The sequence below is a fragment of the Ochotona princeps genome, chromosome 5 (assembly GCF_030435755.1).
Source record: "Ochotona princeps isolate mOchPri1 chromosome 5, mOchPri1.hap1, whole genome shotgun sequence".
In the NCBI taxonomy this organism is placed as follows: Eukaryota; Metazoa; Chordata; class Mammalia; order Lagomorpha; family Ochotonidae; genus Ochotona; species Ochotona princeps.
Window position 1 is genome coordinate 83,838,179 of NC_080836.1, and position 21,462 is coordinate 83,859,640.

The 21,462-nt window shown below is 35.0% G+C and overlaps 1 protein-coding gene across 4 annotated transcripts in view; it reads right to left on the reverse strand.

The window, feature by feature from the left end:
* The window catches only part of KANSL1L (KAT8 regulatory NSL complex subunit 1 like), a 105,779-nt gene that overhangs the window by 40,037 nt on the left and 44,280 nt on the right, over nt 1–21,462 (reverse strand). For all 4 annotated transcript variants that reach the window (XM_058664944.1, XM_058664941.1, XM_058664943.1 and 1 more), the window contains exons 4-5: nt 6,057–6,254; nt 1,389–1,510 (exon numbers count right to left, since the gene is read on the reverse strand). In XM_058664944.1, the coding sequence (XP_058520927.1) occupies nt 1,389–1,510; nt 6,057–6,254 (320 nt within the window). The remainder of the gene's footprint in view (nt 1–1,388; nt 1,511–6,056; nt 6,255–21,462) is intronic.

Consider the following 21,462-nt stretch of genomic DNA (forward strand, 5'->3'; position numbering starts at 1 on the left):
TATATGTCAGTAATGATATAGAAGAACTAGGTGGGGGGGGGAATTGGGGAGGGGATAAGGGAATATGGAACTGTATCATAAAATGATAATAATAATAATAAAATCTAAAAAAAAAGAAATAAAAGCACCATGTGGCCTTGAGCCAGTTGAGAAAAAGAGCATGATTGTTCCCATGAGGATTACAAAATAAATTTATGAAAGAAAGTAGTTAATTGTAAAAAAAAAAAAAAAAAAGAAATATATTTCCCAATATAAAATTGCATTCATGGGCCTGGCGGCGTGGCCTAGTGGCTAAACTTCACCTTGAAAGCCCCGGGATCCCATATGGGCGCTGGTTCTAATCCCGGCAGCTCCACTTCCCATCCAGCTCCCTGCTTGTGGCCTGGGAAAGCAGTCGAGGACGGCCCAATGCATTGGGACCCTGCACCCACGTGGGAGACCCGGAAGAGGTTCCAGGTTCCCGGCATCGGATCGGCGAGCATCAGCCCGTTGCGGCTCACTTGGGGAGTGAATCATCGGATGGAAGATCTTCCTCTCTGTCTCTCCTCCTCTCTGTATATCTGGCTGTAATAAAATGAATAAATCTTCAAAAAAATTGCATTCATATCTCTAAGATAATGAAAAGAAGGAAGCCAATGTTATATTTTTATTTGTAAAAAGATTAGATGATAGATACAATCTATGCACAAAGTGATAGTCTATTAGTTTACTTTCTAATAGCAAGTTTAAAAGAAAAAGATCTAAGAGAAAACTAAGCAAAATAAGACAGAACAAATGTCAATCCCAAAAAAGGATTAGGATTCATAGTATATAAGAATGTACAAACTGTATAATACTATATAGCATATTGCTTCTCTATGATATACTAATGTTACACATATAAGTTGTCAGTGAATACACATCATTTTTTATGATAAAGTATTTATTTTATAAAAAGTAAGATATAGAACAATTATAATTTTATTACAAATTTGTAGGTGCTATCTCCCAAATTTAGGGTTAAACTAACATCTAGGTCTTCTTTTCTCAAAATTCATTGCAAGGACAGTATCAAGTTCAAAAGTAAAAGGTGTAAAATATAAGTAACATAAGTAAATAATGCAAGTTTCAAGAAATAGTAACCTGGACAGTTCTGCTCTGGCAAACGCTTTCACTATTTTTTAGAAACGTTATAAGCTTTCCTGGAAATCTTTCTAGTTCATTACTAGATTTATTTACCTTAATTTTATAAGGTTGATGTTATCTAAAACTATTTTCATAGTATCTTGAATGTATTCTAGTATACCTTTACACAGAAGAAAAATAGCTGTAATAAAAAGATAAAACTAAACAAAATTAAAATAGCAAAATTAACTTTAGAATAAAAAAAACTATCCACTGAAACCTACCTCTTGGAAATGCCATTAGCCAGGTATTTATGGCTACAGGATTTGGAGGAGAGGGGTGATGAAGTTGGGGACAAGTTGAGAGGGGCGATCAAACTGTTGATGATCTCAGTCAACTGTGCACTCTGGAAGAAAACAATCTTTTACTATTGTTAAGAAAAAAGGCAGATGAAAAAGGCCTCTAGTGCCTACTAAACACCTGAGTCCTCAGGGAAATGCAAATGCTGACACTCCAGCCAAATATTTTAATCTACAATGATTTCCACAATTAACTTTTCCATTACAAATACATGTACACTTTTAAGGACTCATCCTTTTCATACCATTTTTGAAATTACAGCTATTTCACCTACCCATTCCATCTTTTAAAATGCATGAGCTCAACTAATTGCATCAATATAACATTTCCCTCCAGGCAGACAAATTAATATTAAAAAATCATAGTCATAATTTACTAGTATCAACTATGTATCAGGAAATATACTACACATCAACCATAACAGGGCCTTCTTTATTTGCTGTACAACTAACTGAAAAGTAGATAATATTAGAGATATTCACATTACTATTATTAATTATTATTATTAGATTAGAAAATTACATCAAATTATATAAACTAAAGGGATATTAATTAACTTGATCAAGGATTACAAAACTGATAAAAACTGGAAGTAGAATTCAAATCTAGATCTAAATCTAATACTATGCTGTTTCTCAATGTTTCTCCAACTCAAAAATATCAAGGGTTTTTGGGGAGTTATCCAAGATTTTCTTTGACCCTTATCACTAACTTACACACACACACACATCCCCATATATAACAATCATCTTGAAATCAATACCCTACGGAAACAATAAACAAAAGCTACATAAATGGAAATATTATACTTTTACATGACAGTGACAACTATTTTTGTAACTATTTTGTAACTATGTTTGTAACTGTTCATTATGGAAAAAATGGAAAATACAGAGAAGTTTGATATCATTGATAATATCTTAATATACATATTTCCCTCTAGAATAAGTTCTCTGAATATATGTGAGCATGAGTATATGTTCAACATGCACACACACACACGCTTTTACTAAAATCATTTTACATCAATTTTCTAAAATCTGGCTTTCTCAGTTCATACTGAAAGAGAGAGAGAGAGAGAGAGAAATTTCATCACCTTACGTGACTGAAAAAATTCCAGAATAGTATTTATACATTATATCAACATATTCCTTCCTGTTTATAGAAGTATTTGAAATAATGGCACTAAAGAATATTATAGAAATAAGACTATTACTTGACTCCTTAGGAACTCTTTCATGAATAAATTCTTGAAATGTTTTGACCACTTAATTTCTTGATAATATACACGTAATGACTTCATTTTAAAAATTAGTCAGATTTCAGATGAAAGCCCATTTAAAATCAACCACACAAACAGCTTTTTACTCATTTATTAAGTATTTATTACTTTAGTCATTGAATTAAACTTGTAGTATACCTCACAGTTTCTACTATGAAACATTGAAACATTCTTCTCATTGTTGCACTTCCAAAAAGATCATTAAAATCCCTGGAGGTGGCTGGTTAGTTAGGTGTGATTTATTGGCCCACAAAACCTGCACTACAACCTGGAGGTTTTCCATAACAATCTACACTAGCACAATAAAATCTCACCTACTGAGTCTATGTGTGGGTTAGGAAATTCACAGTAAACATGAAAATAAGAAAACAAAATTAAGGGAGGGATTATTTCAACTCTTAAAATAAAAACTAATCAGCTTACTTGGTATTCATAACAAGCTTTCTAATGTAAATGTAAGAGACACTTATTTGAAATTACTTATAGTACTTAATATAAGGCACCTTTTAAATCACCTAAATTGTTAAAAATAAGTTACATTCTAATTTGTGAACAAAATATATTTACTAATAATGCAAATGTGAATACTATGAATCCATAAGGTATTTTTAAAATGACACAAGTCTAAAACTTTATAGTTAATAAATGGCGCCTTTATATTTTAACTACCAAGTCTAACTAAACTACTGTAGCCAATTCAGGCTTACCAAGAATCATGGAATATAACAGATTATCTGAAGAAAATCAGGTGCACTACTGAGTTGCCTGCTCCTTGCTCCTGTGTTCCTCAACAAGCATTTGAAAACAACTTATTGTAAAATAAAATTTGGCCTGTAACTACACTGTTACCATGTTTCATGAGAAAATGTCTCGATGGACAATTTACTAATGAGCTCTCCAAGTGATCGTTGATGTCCCTTTTTCCACCTTTTCCCTCTATTGTCTCTAAACTAAGACAGTACTACAGCTAACACAACTCCTGCTTTCCTATATTACCTAAGCCGTTGACATTCACATCAATAAAGAGGTCGAAATGCAAATATTAGCCAGAGCCAGCTTCTTGGGAACACAATCCATACAATCACACAACTTCTGTCTGCTCAGTTTTCTGTCTTTATTAATTTTTAAAAACAAAGAATCTCCTCCAATTTCATTTTGCACTGGTCTGCTCAAATTAGCCACTTAAAATGTAATCTCAAGGTTAACCAAACAAATTGGTGATACCATGGAGAGAGGAAAATTCTTCTTGAATTTTGATATGTTTGGAATTTAACCAGCTTACTTTCCAGTGAATAAGTACAGACCTACAGTTGGAAAAAATAGATCTGACTGAGCAAGCAAATAACTTATTCTGCAGTTGAAAAAACTAGGGTTAAATGAAGGTGGATTGATCCCACAGGATGATGGCAATGAAAGAATACAGTGAGAATATGAGAACATAACTAACACTAATTTAAGACACTGTTTACATGATACAATGCACTCCAAGTTAACATGTTACTTATATAGTTTTTCAGATTACAAAATACTTGTGAAAAAGTTTTCATTTTGCACTCTCATTAAGGAAAGTTCCAGGAAACTAAATTTAACAAATATGGAGTAGAAGAAATTATTTAACATTTTGGCTTGTCAAAAATAATACGGTAATCTGGTACTAAATTTCTTCACAATATATGTTGGGAAAGTCCAGAAAATCATGTGTAGGTAGGTATGGATTTAAATGGTTCACAGGGAGCAAAGTAATCTTGCTGCTGTAATCAAGACTGGCTGGGCTGTGGCAGATCCAGGTCAGTTTCAAGGTAGAAAAGTCTTAATCAAAATCAATGGGTTGATATCAAACAACAGGAGGAAAAGACAAAATAATAGAATTTCCAGGGTTATTCCCAATAGGATTTAGATAACAGGGAACATTTTAGAATGGAAATTATTTATGAGAATTTTTTTAAAGATTTATTTATTTTTCCTGGAAAGTCAGATTCACAGACAGAAGGGGAAACAGAGAACTGGTTTACTCCCCAGGTGGCTACAAGCGCAGGAGCCAGGAGCCTCCTCCCAGTCTCTTATGTGGGTGCAGGGTCACAAGGCTTAGGACCGACCTCTACTGCTTTCCCAGGCCACAAGCAGAGAGCTGAAAAGAAAGTGGAGCAGCAGGGATATGAACCAGCGCTCATATGGGTTCCTGGCACATGCAAGGAAATAATTTTAGTCACTAAGCTATCATGTCAGGCCCTATGGGAATTTTTTGAGATTTATTTGTTCCTATGAAAGGAAGAGTATCAGAGAAAGAGAACAGCAGAGAGAGAGGGAGAGAGAGACAGAGAGAAAGAGATCTTCCTTCTGTTGGTTCACCCCCCAAACGCCCTAAACTGAGGGACCAATGCCAGGAGTCATCCAGCCATGTTTCAGGATCCCTGGTTTTTGGGCCATCATCTGCTGCCGCCCAGGCACATTATTAGAAAGCTGGATGGGGGCCCGGCGGCGTAGCCTAGCGGCTAAAGTCCTCGCCTTGAAAGCCCCGGGATCCCATATGGGCGCCGGTTCTAATCCCGGCAGCTCCACTTCCCATCCAGCTCCCTGCTTGTGGCCTGGGAAAGCAGTCGAGGACGGCCCAAAGCTTTGGGACACTGCACCCACGTGGGAGACCTGGAAGAGGTTCCTGGTCCCAGCTTCGGATTGGCGCGTACCGGCCCGTTGCAGCTCACTTGGGGAGTGAAACATCGGATGGAAGATCTTCCTCTCTGTCTCTCCTCCTCTCTGTATATCCGGCTTTCCAATAATAATAAAATCTTTAAAAAAAAAAAATTAAAAAAAAAAAAAAAAAGAAAGCTGGATGGGAAGTAGAGGCAGGACTGGATTCCAGGCACTCCTTGAACTCACTGTGTTATAACAGCCACCCTTATCAGAAGGTTTCTTTGATTTTTCACTTTCATGACCATTTTTTAAAATAAAGAAACCTGGGTTCTAACATTATCTTTCACTTCAAATCTCAGTTAATAAGTCAATGAAATAAGCATTTAGATTTACTAACCAACCCAACATTTTCCTTCTGAAAAAAATAAAGCTTAATGATGAACAATTTTGCTAGAAAAATGATTTGCCAACACATAATTGAATTATTATCCAAGGCATTACGTGTTTTCTATAAATAATTTTAATAATATCAACAAATAGTGTTTAATTATATTTATTCTAATATCCAATTGTAATTGCTCATATTCCAGACAGACGCACATATAATCATGTTTATTTCAATAATTTGTAAAATAGCATATAATCCTTTTCCTACCCAGAAACTTGGCTCTGATTTTACCTGCTTTTCTATGTTTCGAAGAAGTAACGTAGGACTGCTTGGAGACATCTCAAAGTCCTGTTCTGGTAAAGGATCTTGACTTTCCTGCAGCATCTGAGGATTCCCTGTAGTGCTCAATGAAGCTGCTTGATCAGAAAAGTGCATTTGTGTTTTCAAATTGTCTTTTGGAACTTGACATTCTTCTAGAATCACTATCCCCTAGACAAATAGCAAAAACATTATTAAAATAAAAACAAATTGATTACTAAATTACAGTTAAAACAACATTATACTTGAAACTATTCTTATTATCTCTTGGAAATCACTATATATTTTATATGAAATGAGAGTTCAACTCTGAAAGAAACTGGCAGTTAAGACATGTAACTAAAATAATATACATCAAAAAATAATAATATATGTCTGATGGTTGGGTTTATAAAATATTCTCAATATTTATGTAAATGAAGTATTTTTCTTTTCACTGTTTTAAATACTACCATTCAAAGCACAAAATACTTAGAATAAAAGGCTTGTTATACTCAGAATATGAACATTTCAGACTGAAATTTAAAGTATTCCCTGATATAATTTTTTGACACTCGGTTGCATTTGAGTTTTCTATTTGGGCAGTCCTAATTTTATAAATTAAAAACTCCAAACTTACAATGTCCAAACAATCAAACCCAATATACTTCTCCAGAGAACCCTACTGGGCTCTGTCTCTGCTACTTCCTGTCAGCATCCATAGACTAGGTTGTACCAGTGAGAAAACAAACACTTTATGTGACAACTGAAGTCCTTACTGCTAATGGAACAGTGGTGTTAATATTAAATACACAGGTTTCAATTTCACATTTTTGGAAATATAAAGAAGCAGGGGGATGGGAAGGGATCTGTCTTCTGTACTCTATTTCCTGCTCAGAAACCTACACAATTATCCCTTAATTGGTTTGTTCAGCTTTTCCAACATTTCCTTGTTTCTTTGCTTCTACTGTTCTCAACATTACAGACAATGCGGACAAGAAATAAAAGCAACAAAAAGTGTACAGACACCATTTTAATTGTTTCATAGTCAGTTCCCATAATAAAATTTCTTCTCTTCCTACCCCCTCTAAAGAAGTACATATACAGCTATTTCCAAAATGCTAAAAAAAGCTCTTATAGGTTTGTTGAAAAATTATTATATTCTTACTGTAATAAATTCCCATGATGAAAAATAGACTAAAACAATACAACTATCCATGATTTCAAGAATGAAACAAATTAAACAACTGTGTGCCAATCTCTATTATGTATAAGGCTTTGTAACATGGACTCCTTATGGATAATCCTGCGTTAAAAGTGTTTTAATTTATAATACACAATTTAAAGAACATAGCTTCAGAATGAACATATTGAGGATTTATATTTAAAGTACATTTTACTGCTTTGTAGACATTACCATTGATGTTTGACCATAGTCATAAATCTATTATTTTCTAAATCTACATTTACAATAGTGCTAGTATGCTACTAACTTCTAAAAAAATTTAAGGATTCAATTATTATATCAATTACTTTTTTTCTTAGAATGCACATATATGGCCATTAAGAAATCTGAATAAATTTTTAACTTAAGTTCCTAATTCACTGATATTTTTAAAAAAGAAATTCAATATTATAGATTTAGTATCATCAACTTAAAAATCTCTTGAAAATATTAACTCAAAATCTCTATAACACTCTACATATTTTCACTAATTGAATGCCAAGGAAACATAAGTTCATACCATACTACCATTGATTTGATTATAGTTTATATTTGCCAGTCTGCTATAAATTAGCTTTATTTTATAACCTAAATTCATATGATTTCTTCTATGTAAAAGATATCCTGAATTGCAAGTGTAATTTTCAAATATTTATAATACTATCTTTTAATAAGTAGGAAGCTTGTGACAGTTTACTTCATAAAGAATAATATTTTGGAGCCTGGCACGATAACCTGTGGCTAAAGTTCTTGCCTTGCATCCGCCGTGATCTCATATGGGCACCAGCCCATATCCTGGCTGTTTCACTTCCCTTCCAGCTTCCTGCTGTGGCCTGGGAAAGCAGCAGAGGACCGCCCAAAGCCTTGGGACCCTGCACCCACGTGGGAGACCTGGAAGAAGCTCCTGGCTCCTGGTTTCAGATCAGCTCAGCTTTGGCCGTTCCGGCTACTTGGGGAGTGAACAGTGGATGGAAGATCCTTCTCTCTATATATAAATCTGACTTTCCAATAAAAATAAATAAATTATTCTTTAAAAAAGAATAATATTTAATAATTCAATCATGGAGACATTCATAGTTCATTTCAATATTAGCAATTGTTAACTTCAATTTTCACACTGTTCTTAGCCAAAAGGCTGAGAAGTGGTTAACCTAATTTTGTTTTCACTTAAACTACTGCCCTGAAAACTCTCAAATTGTGCAGAGTGGCTTATGAAGGTCTCCCACAGACAAGAATGATAAGAAACTAAACTCTTTTGATGAGTTAGAGATTTTCTGTTCTTAAACAATTAAGTTTAAAGCATAATGCAATACATAAAGCAATGTATAATAAAGATGTGACTATTTTAGAAAATTGAGTTCGATAATAGAAACCAGTAAAACTTCACAGAAGGTATTATTTTAACCCTGCAGAAATGCCCAATTCTCCTTCTCAGGGTCCTCATACAAAAAACACGGTGAAAGAATAAACAATTGCCGCACAGGCAGGACCAGGTCAGGAAACAGCCAGAAGCCCAGAACTCTATCTAGTTTTTCCTATGAGGAAAACAAGCACTCAACTCACTTCATCCAGCACCTGCAGTCTCCCCAAATCCCATGAGCAGGAAGCTGCGTAAGAAGCAGAGTAACCAGAAATGGTACCAGGTAATCGTGTATGTTGGCATTCCAAGAGGTCACTTAAGTCACTGTGTAAAATGTCCACCCCAAAAGAAAAGTTCACACCTTTTTGTAAGAGTGGGTAGTAGTATAATGATATTCAAAGAGTTTGGTAGTTGCTTTAAAATTTAAACCCATTTACCATATGCCCTAATAATCACACTTCAGTATATGAATCCTTACTCAAGAAAATTTTAAATATATAAATGCAAAAATGTATAGAAGTATTGGTAGCATTTTACTCATGATATTCTTGGTTGACATACACTCTGAACCTAGGCCCTAAGCTCTTAAAGATGTTTGCGATAAGGACAGGTGTCTAGCATAGCAGTCAAGATGCTTCTTGGGATATCTGAATCCCGTATCCAAATGCTTGCTCAGAGTTCCAGCTCCTCCACTTACAATTCATCTTCCTGTTCATTAGCATCCTGGGAGGCAGACGATGGCCCAAGTGCTTGTGCCCCTGCCACCCATACAGGAGAACTGGATAGGAGGTTACAGGTTCCTGGCTTTGGCCTGGCTCAGCATTAATGCACCAGCATGTGGGACGTGAATTAGCTGATAGAACATTTCTCTCTCTCTGCCTTTCACATAATTAAATATTTTTATAAGAAGATAAGCATGTAATAAAATATGCACAATAGAGGACAAACCACACGTGAATGAACTGGTAGTCACTACAAACCAGAAGTCACTTGAAACTGGAAGCAATCAAAAATATTAATGACCAGAGGAAACAATAAGCATTTGTGGATAATCAATAAAACAGAATGAATACTAAGCAATGAACAGTAGTATTTATATGTGGAAAAAATGAATCTGAAACATTATATGATTTATAAGTAAAAGAGTACTTACTATTTTCCAAGTGAAAGAGTACTTATGAATTATCAATTTAAAAAACTATTCAAAAACAAATATAATTCATACTGAGAGAAAGTAGATCAGCAGTTGCTTGAAGTCCTCATGTTGGGAAGAGCTAAACTGATTTGGAGAAGGGCATAAAGAATTTTTTTAAGATAATAAAGAGTTTCAGCATCTTGGATGTGGTAGACTTACATGCCTTTAAACATTTGCTTAAGTCCTGTAAAATATTTTACTGAAAATATATGCATTTCTCAGCAAAATATTTAGTAATGCTACACAATAAGTTCAGCTAAATTAAAATGAAAACAAATCCCTGAAAACCAGGATGAGGAAATTAAAAGAAAGGATGCAAAAAAATGATTCAAAAGGAGAATAACCAAGAGCTTTGTAGAAATGCTAAAGCACAATCCAGACATTAAATGATTCTATAGCCACATATCTAAATGGCTCACAGAAAAAATGACAGACAACAGATAAAAATCTTAAATGCAGTCCAAAAGAAAACAGTTCCCCTAAAAAATGACAATTAGAATGACAGTAGGGACAAGCATTATGGCCCAGTAGGTTAAGCCATTGTCAGAAATGCCAGCATCCCATATGGGCTCCACTTTCAATCCTGCCATCTGCATCTCCCATCCAACTCACTGCTTGTGTGCCTGGGAAAGTAATGCAAGATGTCTCAACTGCTTGGACGCTGATGTAGTTCTTCTATACCGACTTTTCTCTGGCCCAACTCTGGCAGTTGTGGGAATAAACTATGACATGGAAGAGCTAGCGCTCTCTCTCTCTCTCTCTCTCTCTCTCACTTCTCTTTCTGTAACTCTGTCTTGCAATTAGATAAATACATTTTTAAAAATATAGCAAAATTCCTATAGTAGCCATATAAACTAGAAAATTAATATACCTCCAATGTTACAAAAACTACTGCCTACCTAAAATTCTATACCTATTTAAATTTTCATTCAAGAATGTAAGTGAAACAAGTCTATCTTCAGACATTTAGAGACTGGCCAAATTTACTACCAATCATAAATTCTCAATAAAAAAATTTTCATGAAGAATACACTACAGAAACAAGCATAGTTAATCCAAAAGAAAAGAAAAAAAAACCAGAAAAGACAGATTTATGAGTAGGATAACGTGCAAGTAAATCCATCTGAACACTGTCTACATAACTAATACAATGACAACTTTGTAGCACATAAAATAAGTAGCAACTATAAAACAACAGTGATACACTAGAGTAAAGTGAATAAATATTTAAGATCTTTATGTTGTTTAGGAAAACAATGCTGATTTTTTATAACATAGGGTCCAGTGTTGTGGAATAGCAGGTTAAGCGATTACCAGAGGCACCCGCATTCCATACTGGAGTGCCTAGAAATAAGCACAATGAAACCTTCTGACCCAATTTCCTGCTAATGTCCCTGAAAAACAGCAGATGATGACTCAAGCGCTAGGGTTCCTGCTACCTATATAGGAGACCCACAGGGAGTTCCTAACTACTGGTGTTGGCCTGGGTCAGCCCTAGCTACTGTGTCTATTTGGGGAGTAGGCCAGTGTATGCAAAATCTCTGCATCTGTTTGTAACACTGCCTTTCAAATAAATAAAACATATATTTTTCTTCTACTTTTTTTCAGTCTTCCCACATCTGGGAACATGGAAATGTAAATTCCAAGATCCTAACTCAAACTATTGAATCAGAAACTTGCAGTGAGGACAGAAATTTGTTTTAACAAGGCAATGAGAGAATTCATTTTTAAAAAAGAATTACTTATTTTTTTATCACAAAGGCAGATTTACAGAGTGAAGGAGAGACAGAAAGAAAGGTCTTCATCCACTGGTTCACTCCTCAAGTGGCCGTGATGGCCAGAACTGAGCCGATAATTGGGGGATTCTGATGCATAATAGTTTTAGAAGCCATGGGCTAGGCTACACTGTAGTAACAAAGAACACTAAATTCTTAGCAGCTTATCATATACAAGTTTATTCCTCACTCATGCAACATCCACTGTGAGTCCAGAGTTCTTCACATAGAAGCCTGTTCAAGTGGTGCCTGGGTGCTGTAGACTGCTTGCTTCCTGTAACTATGCAATCTTGAACATGTAGTTAGCAAGTCATCACAGCAGTGGAAGAGAGCATGAAGAACAACATACTGGTTTTTAAATACATTTCCCTAAGAATGGAACATATTACTTCTGCTCATAGAAGTGCTCGCTCTTCAAAACACACTCAACCAATATTCCCAAGCAAGATAATCAGTCACATCCTATCACTACTTTAGTTCCAGGTTGAGCACTTCGGAAAATGTGTATTAGTCTTCCCGTCCAATCTAGACTTTTTCTTCTCATCTAAAGATTAATGGTCTTAAAATATATCTGTCCCTCTTTATTCAACATGCAACATTGGAAGAGGGTCAGTAACCACTATAACAATTATCACTTTAACAATATCACAAGATGAAACTGACACCTCAGTTACTGGTCTGTAGCAACACTAAGAGCCCACTTCACTAGGAACAGGGTGTGGTTAAGTTCTGTTACTTCTGTTTCCTACTGAAGAATGCTTTTGAGTCTTTGCTGTCTGTAGCTTCTCAATTAACCACTTGTGAGACTAACTTTCGGAAAGATTCTCCCTCTCATTTATGTTTTTAAACAGGTTTAAAAACACTTAACTATAAATATTAGCAAGAAAAAGTATGGTCAAAAAGTAAAACTCACATTGAAGACAAATTCTAGACAAAGCATATATACAATTAGCAAATTAAAAATGCAGGAAGGAATTATGGAACTCCTTTTTCAAAAACTCCCAATAGCTTAATAGGCAAGTTTTTTCCATGTTGCTTAAGCGTTCTCTTACATTTTAAACTCTTCAGAAAAAAGAGCATAGGAAGAAATTTGCAGACACAAAATATCTGAACAACAGACTTCTCTAGAGCTAAAGATACAAACACCAAAATTATGTCTTATGAAAAATATAAAAGTACATTCTAAAGAGAGACTAATGGAAGAATATACATAGCAGCATTACCTGAAAAATTAGCAACCTTTCTGTGACTGCTATGTTTAGTGAAAATATGCCAGCCCCCCAAAACAGATACATGTGTTTTTTGTGATTTGTGATAACTAACATACAGAATACAAAATACATTGTGATGCATATAAGTGAAGTTGACAGTTAGAGATCTGATTACTGTCTATAGCCCTTGTCTAAACTCTTGAGAAATACTGGTTTCTCTACTCACAACTTACTGAATTTTTTTGTTTAGTGGGGGGTTAACCTTTTTTATATCTTAAAAAGTTAGAGTATATCATTGTAAAAATTTAAAAATATATGGCAAAAGAGAGATGATGGAGGATGAAACCAAGTGATGGAAGAGAGGGTGAGGAGGAGGCATCATTATACTATTAAAATTGAATATATGCAATACATGAAATCTATTCCTTTCATATAAATAAAAACAAAAAAATTATAAGGCAATAGGACTGCATTTTAAGTGCAATGAAATTTGCTAAAAAGTTTTATTTAGGTGCATGAAATAATGTCTTAACATGTTGTTCAGGTCAACTTGTGTAGAAGGGATTATTAGGAACAATACTGGAAGCAAAGACATCATTAAAGACGCTAGCACTTCGGAGATGGTGGCACAAACGTATGAACCGTAGACATACAGGTGACCAAGTTCAAGACAACCCTATAATGTTAGGAAATGAGAAGACTCAAGGATAATTTACAGAAGTTTTATGCGTAAGCAGTGAGTAGTCAGACAATCGTGTTCACTCAGCTTGAGAAAATAGAAAGTTTTTGAGGGTAAATTTGTGGGAACTGACCAAAACCAGATAATCTGTTTTAGATATGTCTATAGTTGAGATTCATATTAAAAATTGCTATGTACAGAATTATTTCTCTCCCAAATTCACATATTGAAATCACAGTCTTTGCTCAGCCACGGCAACACTGAAGACAGATTTTAAGGAGGCAAGGTTAAATGAGGTCCTCAGGGAGGAGGGGGGTCTGGATCCCATGGAATTGGTTTCCTTATAAAATTGAGGAGATAGTTGAGATCTCCTTTTCTGTGCCATGTTAAGACATGGTGAAAACATTGTTTTCTATAAGCCAGAAAGATGGTCCAAGGCAGGCATCAAATCCTATCAGGATTTAGTCTTGGATTTCCCAGCCTCCAGAATCTTGGCAAAATAAATTTGCTTCTTAAACCGAAAAAGAAAGAAAAAAGAGAATGCTTTCCACCATTGTTGAAAAGTCTAGTTGGTTAAGAAAGCATGTTAAAAAATTAGCAAGAATAATTAAAGAAAAAAATCAGAACGTATAATTTTAAGCCAGTACAGAGAAAACGAAAAGAATGAAGAAAGCTGTAGAAAATTTGTGTCTAACAAGTAACATTTCAAAATATTTAATAACAAAAACTAAAAATTACCAGGTAAAACTAAAAAATTCAAGGTAAGTAGAAGCAAACATATATCAGAAGTTGAATGATTAAGATGAGCAATAATGTATATATATAACATATATTGACAAAATCACTAGTTCAATAATTACACAGAATTCTATAGCTGTATACTTAAGAATATGTCTATTTAATTTAGCGAGCACTTATAAAATTTGATTACTAATCAGTTATAAATAATGGAATATACACAAGTTAATTGATTCATAGACTACAGTATACTTAAATAATACATGTTTAAAATGTGTCAAGGTTTCACATGTTTGGAAACATTAAGGTACATCATTAAATAATGGGCCAAAAGGATAATTACAAAGCCATCCCTAAAAGGCAAATATCATATGTTTCCTCTGATTTGAGATAATTAATATAAATAATACAAAAATGTAATGTATGTGATGAGACTGACATTATGACATTTGATTATTGTTAATATTCCTTGTCTATAAGCCTTAGGAATAGTGATATTCCTATTAACTACTTATTGAACTCTCTATTTAATGGAGGAATGATTTTGTGATTAAAGCAAATTTAAAGTATTTCATTGCAAAAATTAACAGAACAAGAAAGAAGAGTATGAGAGGGAGGGTTGGAAGTTGTCCACTTCTGATCCAGTCCACTCTGATGTGCATGGGAAAGCAGTGGGAGATGGGCCAAGACCTTGGGCCCCTGTACCCACGGGGAAGACCCAGATGAACCTCCTGGCTCCTGGCAATTCCAAGAAGATTTAACAAGGTACACTCACAATTTCTCGCAGATGTTATAGTAAATGACAACAAGGCAGACATGCTTTAAAATCTTTAATTCTGTAGAGAAAGCAGAGTAGGAAGCACGAGGAATCTATTCCTCCGTCTAGAGAGAGTAGAGCTTGGCAGATTCTGAAGTTAACTGCTTAGGAACTTTGGAGACTGCAATGAAAAGTTACAGGCTTTGACAATAAACCCCTGGTAATTTTGGTCAAATTCGTGGGTAGCACAGTAGCTGCTATCCATCCCTCACATGTAAGACAATGACAAGCACCTACACAAACACACTCCTGAGTAAACTGCACAGTCTTAGGGAGCCAGGATGGGGAAGAAGAATGCTGTTTCCCAAATATTAGGGATAGGATAAGTGCTCTGATCATTGACTACAGGCTTTGACTGTGGGACTGGAACGAGGCAGGCCACTGCTATTGCACCACTGCTTCCTGCATTGTTGCAAATGGCTAAGGGACTTCAGACATATTTAAAGGTCAACATCTATTTTTGTCCTCCTATCATTCCATTTTTTTCTTCTGTTGGAAGCCAGCTATTAAAGACTAGCAGAATAAAAGTAATTTTGTGCATAGAAAGAACTACTAAGCGATCAAAGGCACAGGTTCAGAAACACCTGAGAAGATTGAAGGCTTATGGCTTAATTTGTTCTTTTCCACTGAGACAGCTCATACAAATAGGCAAAGAAATGCATAATAAAAACATCAAACTCTGGGGTGGGTAGCCATTGTGATTTCCAGAGTTACTACATTATTGCTGAGTCCAGGTTTCCACTGGACTCAGAGCTCCAACCATGGGGGAGAATTGCAGGTTACATGGTCTGTCCATGGAGTGCATGTGTCAGAGCTGGGCACCCTCAGTGGTTTAGACAGAGAAATGGACAGCATATCCGGGTGACCATGGGGAATATGGTAGTACATTGAAGCCTGAAGAGGATACCTGGTACCATTGCAGAAATTAAAACATCTATGACAAATACATGGGCAATTATAAAAGCTATTATTAGTATAAAATGGCTTATGATGACACTTTTTGTTTTTTATCTTAAAAGTATTGTGACTTTCCTTGGTAACTCCATATTTTGTTTCCTACATAATTAATAGATTGATATATTCAAAATACATTATGTTTGCATGCACAAAAGTAAGATTATTATTTTTGTGACAATATTAACAAGAAGAAGTGAAAACAAAATTGTGTAGGAATAGAAGTTTTCTGTTTTCAAAGCTTAACTGGAATAAATTTCAATTTAAAATGCTATAACCTTGGGCCCGGCGGCGTGGCCTAGCGGCTAAAGTCCTCGCCTTGAAAGCCCCGGGATCCCATATCGGCACCGGTTCTAATCCTGGCAGCTCCACTTCCCATCCAGCTCCCTGCTTGTGGCCTGGGGAAAGCAGTTGAGGACGGCCCAAAGCTTTGGGACACTGCACCCACGTGGGAGACCTGGAAGAGGTTCCTGGTTCCCGGCTTCGGATTGGCGCGTACCGGCCCGTTGCGGCTCACTTGGGGAGTGAATCATCAGATGGAAGATCTTCCTCTCTGTCTCTCCTCCTCTCTGTATATCCTGCTTTCCAATAATAATAAAATCTTAAAAAAAATGCTATAACCTTATAATGATGGCAACTATAGAAAATACAAAAAATAAGTACTGGATATACACAAAAAGAGAAATAAATCTAAATACTTCATTTTCAAAAAAAATAATTGAAGAAAATTAACACAAAAATATAAGAAATAATGAAAGTATAAAGCATACAGAAGTAGCAAAATGATACCAATAAACCAAAGCTTATCAACATTTACTTTGAATCTATTCCAAAATACAGAGATTAGAAGAACAGAAAAAAAAGACATGAGCCAGTGCTATGCAGTCTACAAGAGATTAACTTTAAATTCAATGACACAAGAGAATCAGTGTGGGCCTGGAAGCATGGCCTAGCGGCTAAAGTCCTCACCTAGCATGAGCTGGGATCCCATATGGATGCCAGTTCTAATCCCAGCAGCCCAGCTTTCTATCTAGCTCTCTCTTGTGGCCTGGAAAAGCAGTCGAGGATGGCCCAAAGCCTTGGGACCCTGCACCTGCATGGGAGACCTAGAGGAAGTTCCTGGCTCCTGGTTTCAGATCAGTGTAGCACCGGCTGTTGCGGTCACTTGGGGAGTGACTCATCGGACGGAAAGATCTTCCTCTCTGTCTCTCCTCCTCTCTGTATATCTGACTTTGCAATAAAAATAAATAAATATTTTTTAAAAAGAGAGAGAGAGAGAGAGACCCAGTGTTTGTGTTTATAATGGGTTAAGCCAGCACCTGCCGATGTGAGCATCCCATATAAGCATTGGTTCAAGTCTTGGCTACACCACTTCTGATCCAGTTCCTTGCTAGTGTTCCTAGAAATGCACCAGAAAATGACGCAAGAGTTAGGTCCCTGCTATCCATCTGGGAGATCCAAATGGAGTTCCAAACTCCTCTCTTTTGCCTGGCTCAGCCTCAGTCATTGTGTTCATTTGGGAGTGAATAAGCTGTTGAAAGATTCTCTTTCCCTGTCCCTCAACTTTCTCTCTGTAACTCTGCTTTTCAAATAAATAAAAATAAATCTTTATAAAAATGCAATGACATAAATACATTGAAGATCAAAGGATTGTAAAAGATATTCTGTGCAATAATAATAATGCATTTAAAGAGATCAAGGACAGCTGTAACTACCAGGAAAAGAGACTTCAAGTTAAAAAAAGGTCACAAGAGACAAAACAGGACATTGTCTAGTACTGATGGTTTAATCAACAAGAACGTACAACTGCCATAAATATCAACACAACTAATAACAGATCATCAAAATACACTTTTAAAGCAAAAATTGATAAAATTGAAGGAAGAAATAAAGTTCTATAATAGTAGATAACTTTTTTATTTTTTAAGATTTATTTATTTTTATTTGAAAAGCAGAGTTATAGATGGAGAAGGAGAGAAAGAGAAACAGCTCTTCCATCTGCTGGTTAACTCCTCAAAGGGCCACAAGGGTAGGAGCTAGGCTGGTCTGAAGCCAGAAGCCAGGAGCTCATCCGGACCTCCCACATGAGTGCAATGGTCCAAGGATTGTGCCTATTTGGAATGCCTATGCCATAGGCCCAGCAAAACTTCTATTACCACACATAATAATGGGTAGAAGTAAGAAAATGGAAAACTTAACACAAAAACGCAACTAGACTTAACATGCACTGAATATTCTCTTCTAACAATACATACATTCTCCCCAAGTATATACGGGACATTTTCCAGGACAGTCTACATATAAGCTCGCAAATTAAAACTAAATAGACATAAAAAGAAAGATATCATAAAAGTATCTTTTCCAACTATAACAGGATGAAGTTAGAAATCAAAAACACAACAACTAGAAAATTTTTAAATTTGCAGAAATTAGCAAATCGATAGAACAACCAATAAATCGAAGAAAAAACCACATGGAACATTAGCAGACACATGTGGTTGAGAATGAATATACAACATGTCAAATTTGGGATTCAAAAAAAGTGTTAAAAAAAGGAGGGAATTTATACCTATAAACATTTGTCCAGACTTTCTATTGAATTGATGTGTTTCAATAAGTGGAATTATTTATGACTATTTAAAATCGATCTGGTTCTTCCTGTATATGTAATATGTGGAGCTATAAGCATCTCAATGTTGAATTTACTTCTAAATGTTCATTATCTCATGGTACCCAAGTGACACTGCATATATTCCACAAAAATTTACCTTGCATTAACATTAGGAAAGCACTTTAATAATCTTACTGTAGTAATTACTAATTGTAGGTTGGGACTAAAGATTATGCAGAAGGAACAGGCTCATGATAAAGAACCATTATCACTCTGAGTCTACTCTCGTGGTTCAAAAATAAGTAACTTTAAACAGAATTCATTCTTTACTAATGCTATGGCTCTGATATTCCCTTGAAAGAAAAATAAAAAAACAATTGTCTTACAGTAAAAATTGTTCTGAGTAAAAAAAAATCTGAGCTATAATGAAAATCTAGAATCAGTCTGTTTTTCTAATCAGAACTGTAAGAAATAGTATTTTCGGTTTAAAATAAGATATTGTTAAAAAATTAAACTTCATGCTTCTAAACAAATTGTTTAAAACCAATAAAGAATATTTTAAACTTAAGAAACTAGAAAAGGTAAAATAGGCTAAACCAAAAGCTAGCATAAGGAAGACATAAAATACATTAGAGCAGAGATAAATGAGAATGGGCTATAAAAATATATAAAATCATTAAAACTAAAAGTTGATTCTCCAAAAAGATCAACAAAGTGAATAAACATTTAGTTGGATTAGGAAGACAGAGAGAATAATCAGGTTACCATAATAAGAGATGAAAATGAGGACTTGCTACTTATTCTGATAAAATTAAAAGGATTGTTAAGAGAGTTTTATAAGAATAGGATGCCAACAAGTTGGGTAATCTAGATGAAATGTACCAATTTGTAGAAAGACCTATAAGACCTACCAAAAACAAATTACATAGAAATGAATCATCTGAACAGACTTACGATTAGTAAGAAGATTGAACTTGCAATAAAAAATATTACAAGAAAAAAAAAAAAGCCCTGGACTGAATGGCTTCACATTTAAACAAAAAAATATCCATACTTTCCACACTTCTCAAAATTAGAGTGGGGGGCACTTCTCAACTCATTCAGTTACATCAGTATTACCCTCAGGTCAAAAGCAGGTAAAGGCATTACAAGAAAAGAAAAATATAGAAACTGTATTATTACTATTGGTGCAAAAACCTTCAGCTAAAAGCTAGTGGACAAATTCAGCAGCATAGTAAAAAGATTATAAATCACAGCTAAGCAGATTTACTTCTAAAATGCAAGGATGGCTCAACACACAAAACTGGTCAACATAATACACTAGATTAACAGAAAAAAATCACAGGATTATTTCAACTGATACAAAAACCACACACATAAAAATCAGTAGCATTTATATAAATTAACAATGAATAAATATGAAAATTACAAAATTTTGTATAAAATAACATAAAATAATAAAATACTTAAGAAAATATTTTAAAAATATTAATCAAGTAGGCGAAAGATCTGTACAATGAAAATAACAAAGTGATGCTGAAAGAAATTACATAAATAAATTTAAACACATACTATGCTCACAAACTGAAGAATTTAGTTACATTCAGATGTCAAAACTGATGAAAGTAACCTACATATTCAATTCAATCCCTATCAAATAACACTTTTTTATAGAATTTTTAAGACACATCTTAAAATTCATCCATAATTTGAAAGGGTGCCATATCCTCAACATGATCTTGAGAACGAACAGCAAAGCAGCAACAAACATTCTTTCAGAGTTTAGACGCCACTATAAACCACAGTAACCAAAACAGTATAAGATTAGCATTAAGACAAATATACAAACCGATATTCACATTCAAAAGAATGAAGTTAGATCCTTACCTAACACCATATACAAAAATTAATTTTCCTCAATGAAAACCTTAAAACCATAAAAATTGTGACAGTGGATTGTCAATGATTTCTTCACTATGACATCAAAAGCACAGGTAACTAACAAAAGTTTTGAATTCATAATTTTTTTAACTTGAGCATCAAAAGGGAATATCAACAGAGTAAAAAGGTTCCCCAATAAATGGGAGAAAACATTTGCAATTTATTTATCTGGTAAGTGATTAATTTCCTGAATATATATATATTTTAAATAAATACCAAATCTCAACAACAAAATACAAAATCTAAAAATACAGCTGCATCAAAAAAATAAAAAAAAGAGTAAAGGGGGCCCAGCACAGCAGACTAAGCAGCTAAAGTACTCGCCTTGCACACTCTGGGATTCCATATGGGCACTGGTTCTAATCCCGGTAGCCCCATTTCCCATTCAGCTCCCTGCTTATGGCCTGGGAAAGAAGTTGAGGAGAGCCAAAGCCTTGTGACCCTGCACCTGCTTGGGAGACCTGGAAGAGGTTCCGGGCTCCTATCTTAGGATTGGCTCAGTTCCGGCCATTGAGGCCACGTGGGGAGTGAATCAATGGATGGAAGATCTTCCTCTGTCTCTTCTTCTCTATATGTATCTGACTTTGCAATAAAAATAAATAAATCTTTTTTTAAGATGAGCAAAGGACTGGAGATGTTTCTCCACAGATGACATGTAAATGGTGAATAAACACATGGTCTATGTGAGTGAGACTGACATCCGGGACGTGCTCATTTCTTACAGCCTTTGTCTACACTCCAGAGGAAGAGCAAGCGGGTTTTGTTTTTTGTTTTTTTTTTTCTACTTGCTGTGTGTTGATATCCTTACCTAATGAGTGTTAAGCCTAAAATAGCAAAGTGAAATAAAAATATGTTATCGTAAAAATTTGGGAAAAATTGGGGGGGGGGTAAAAA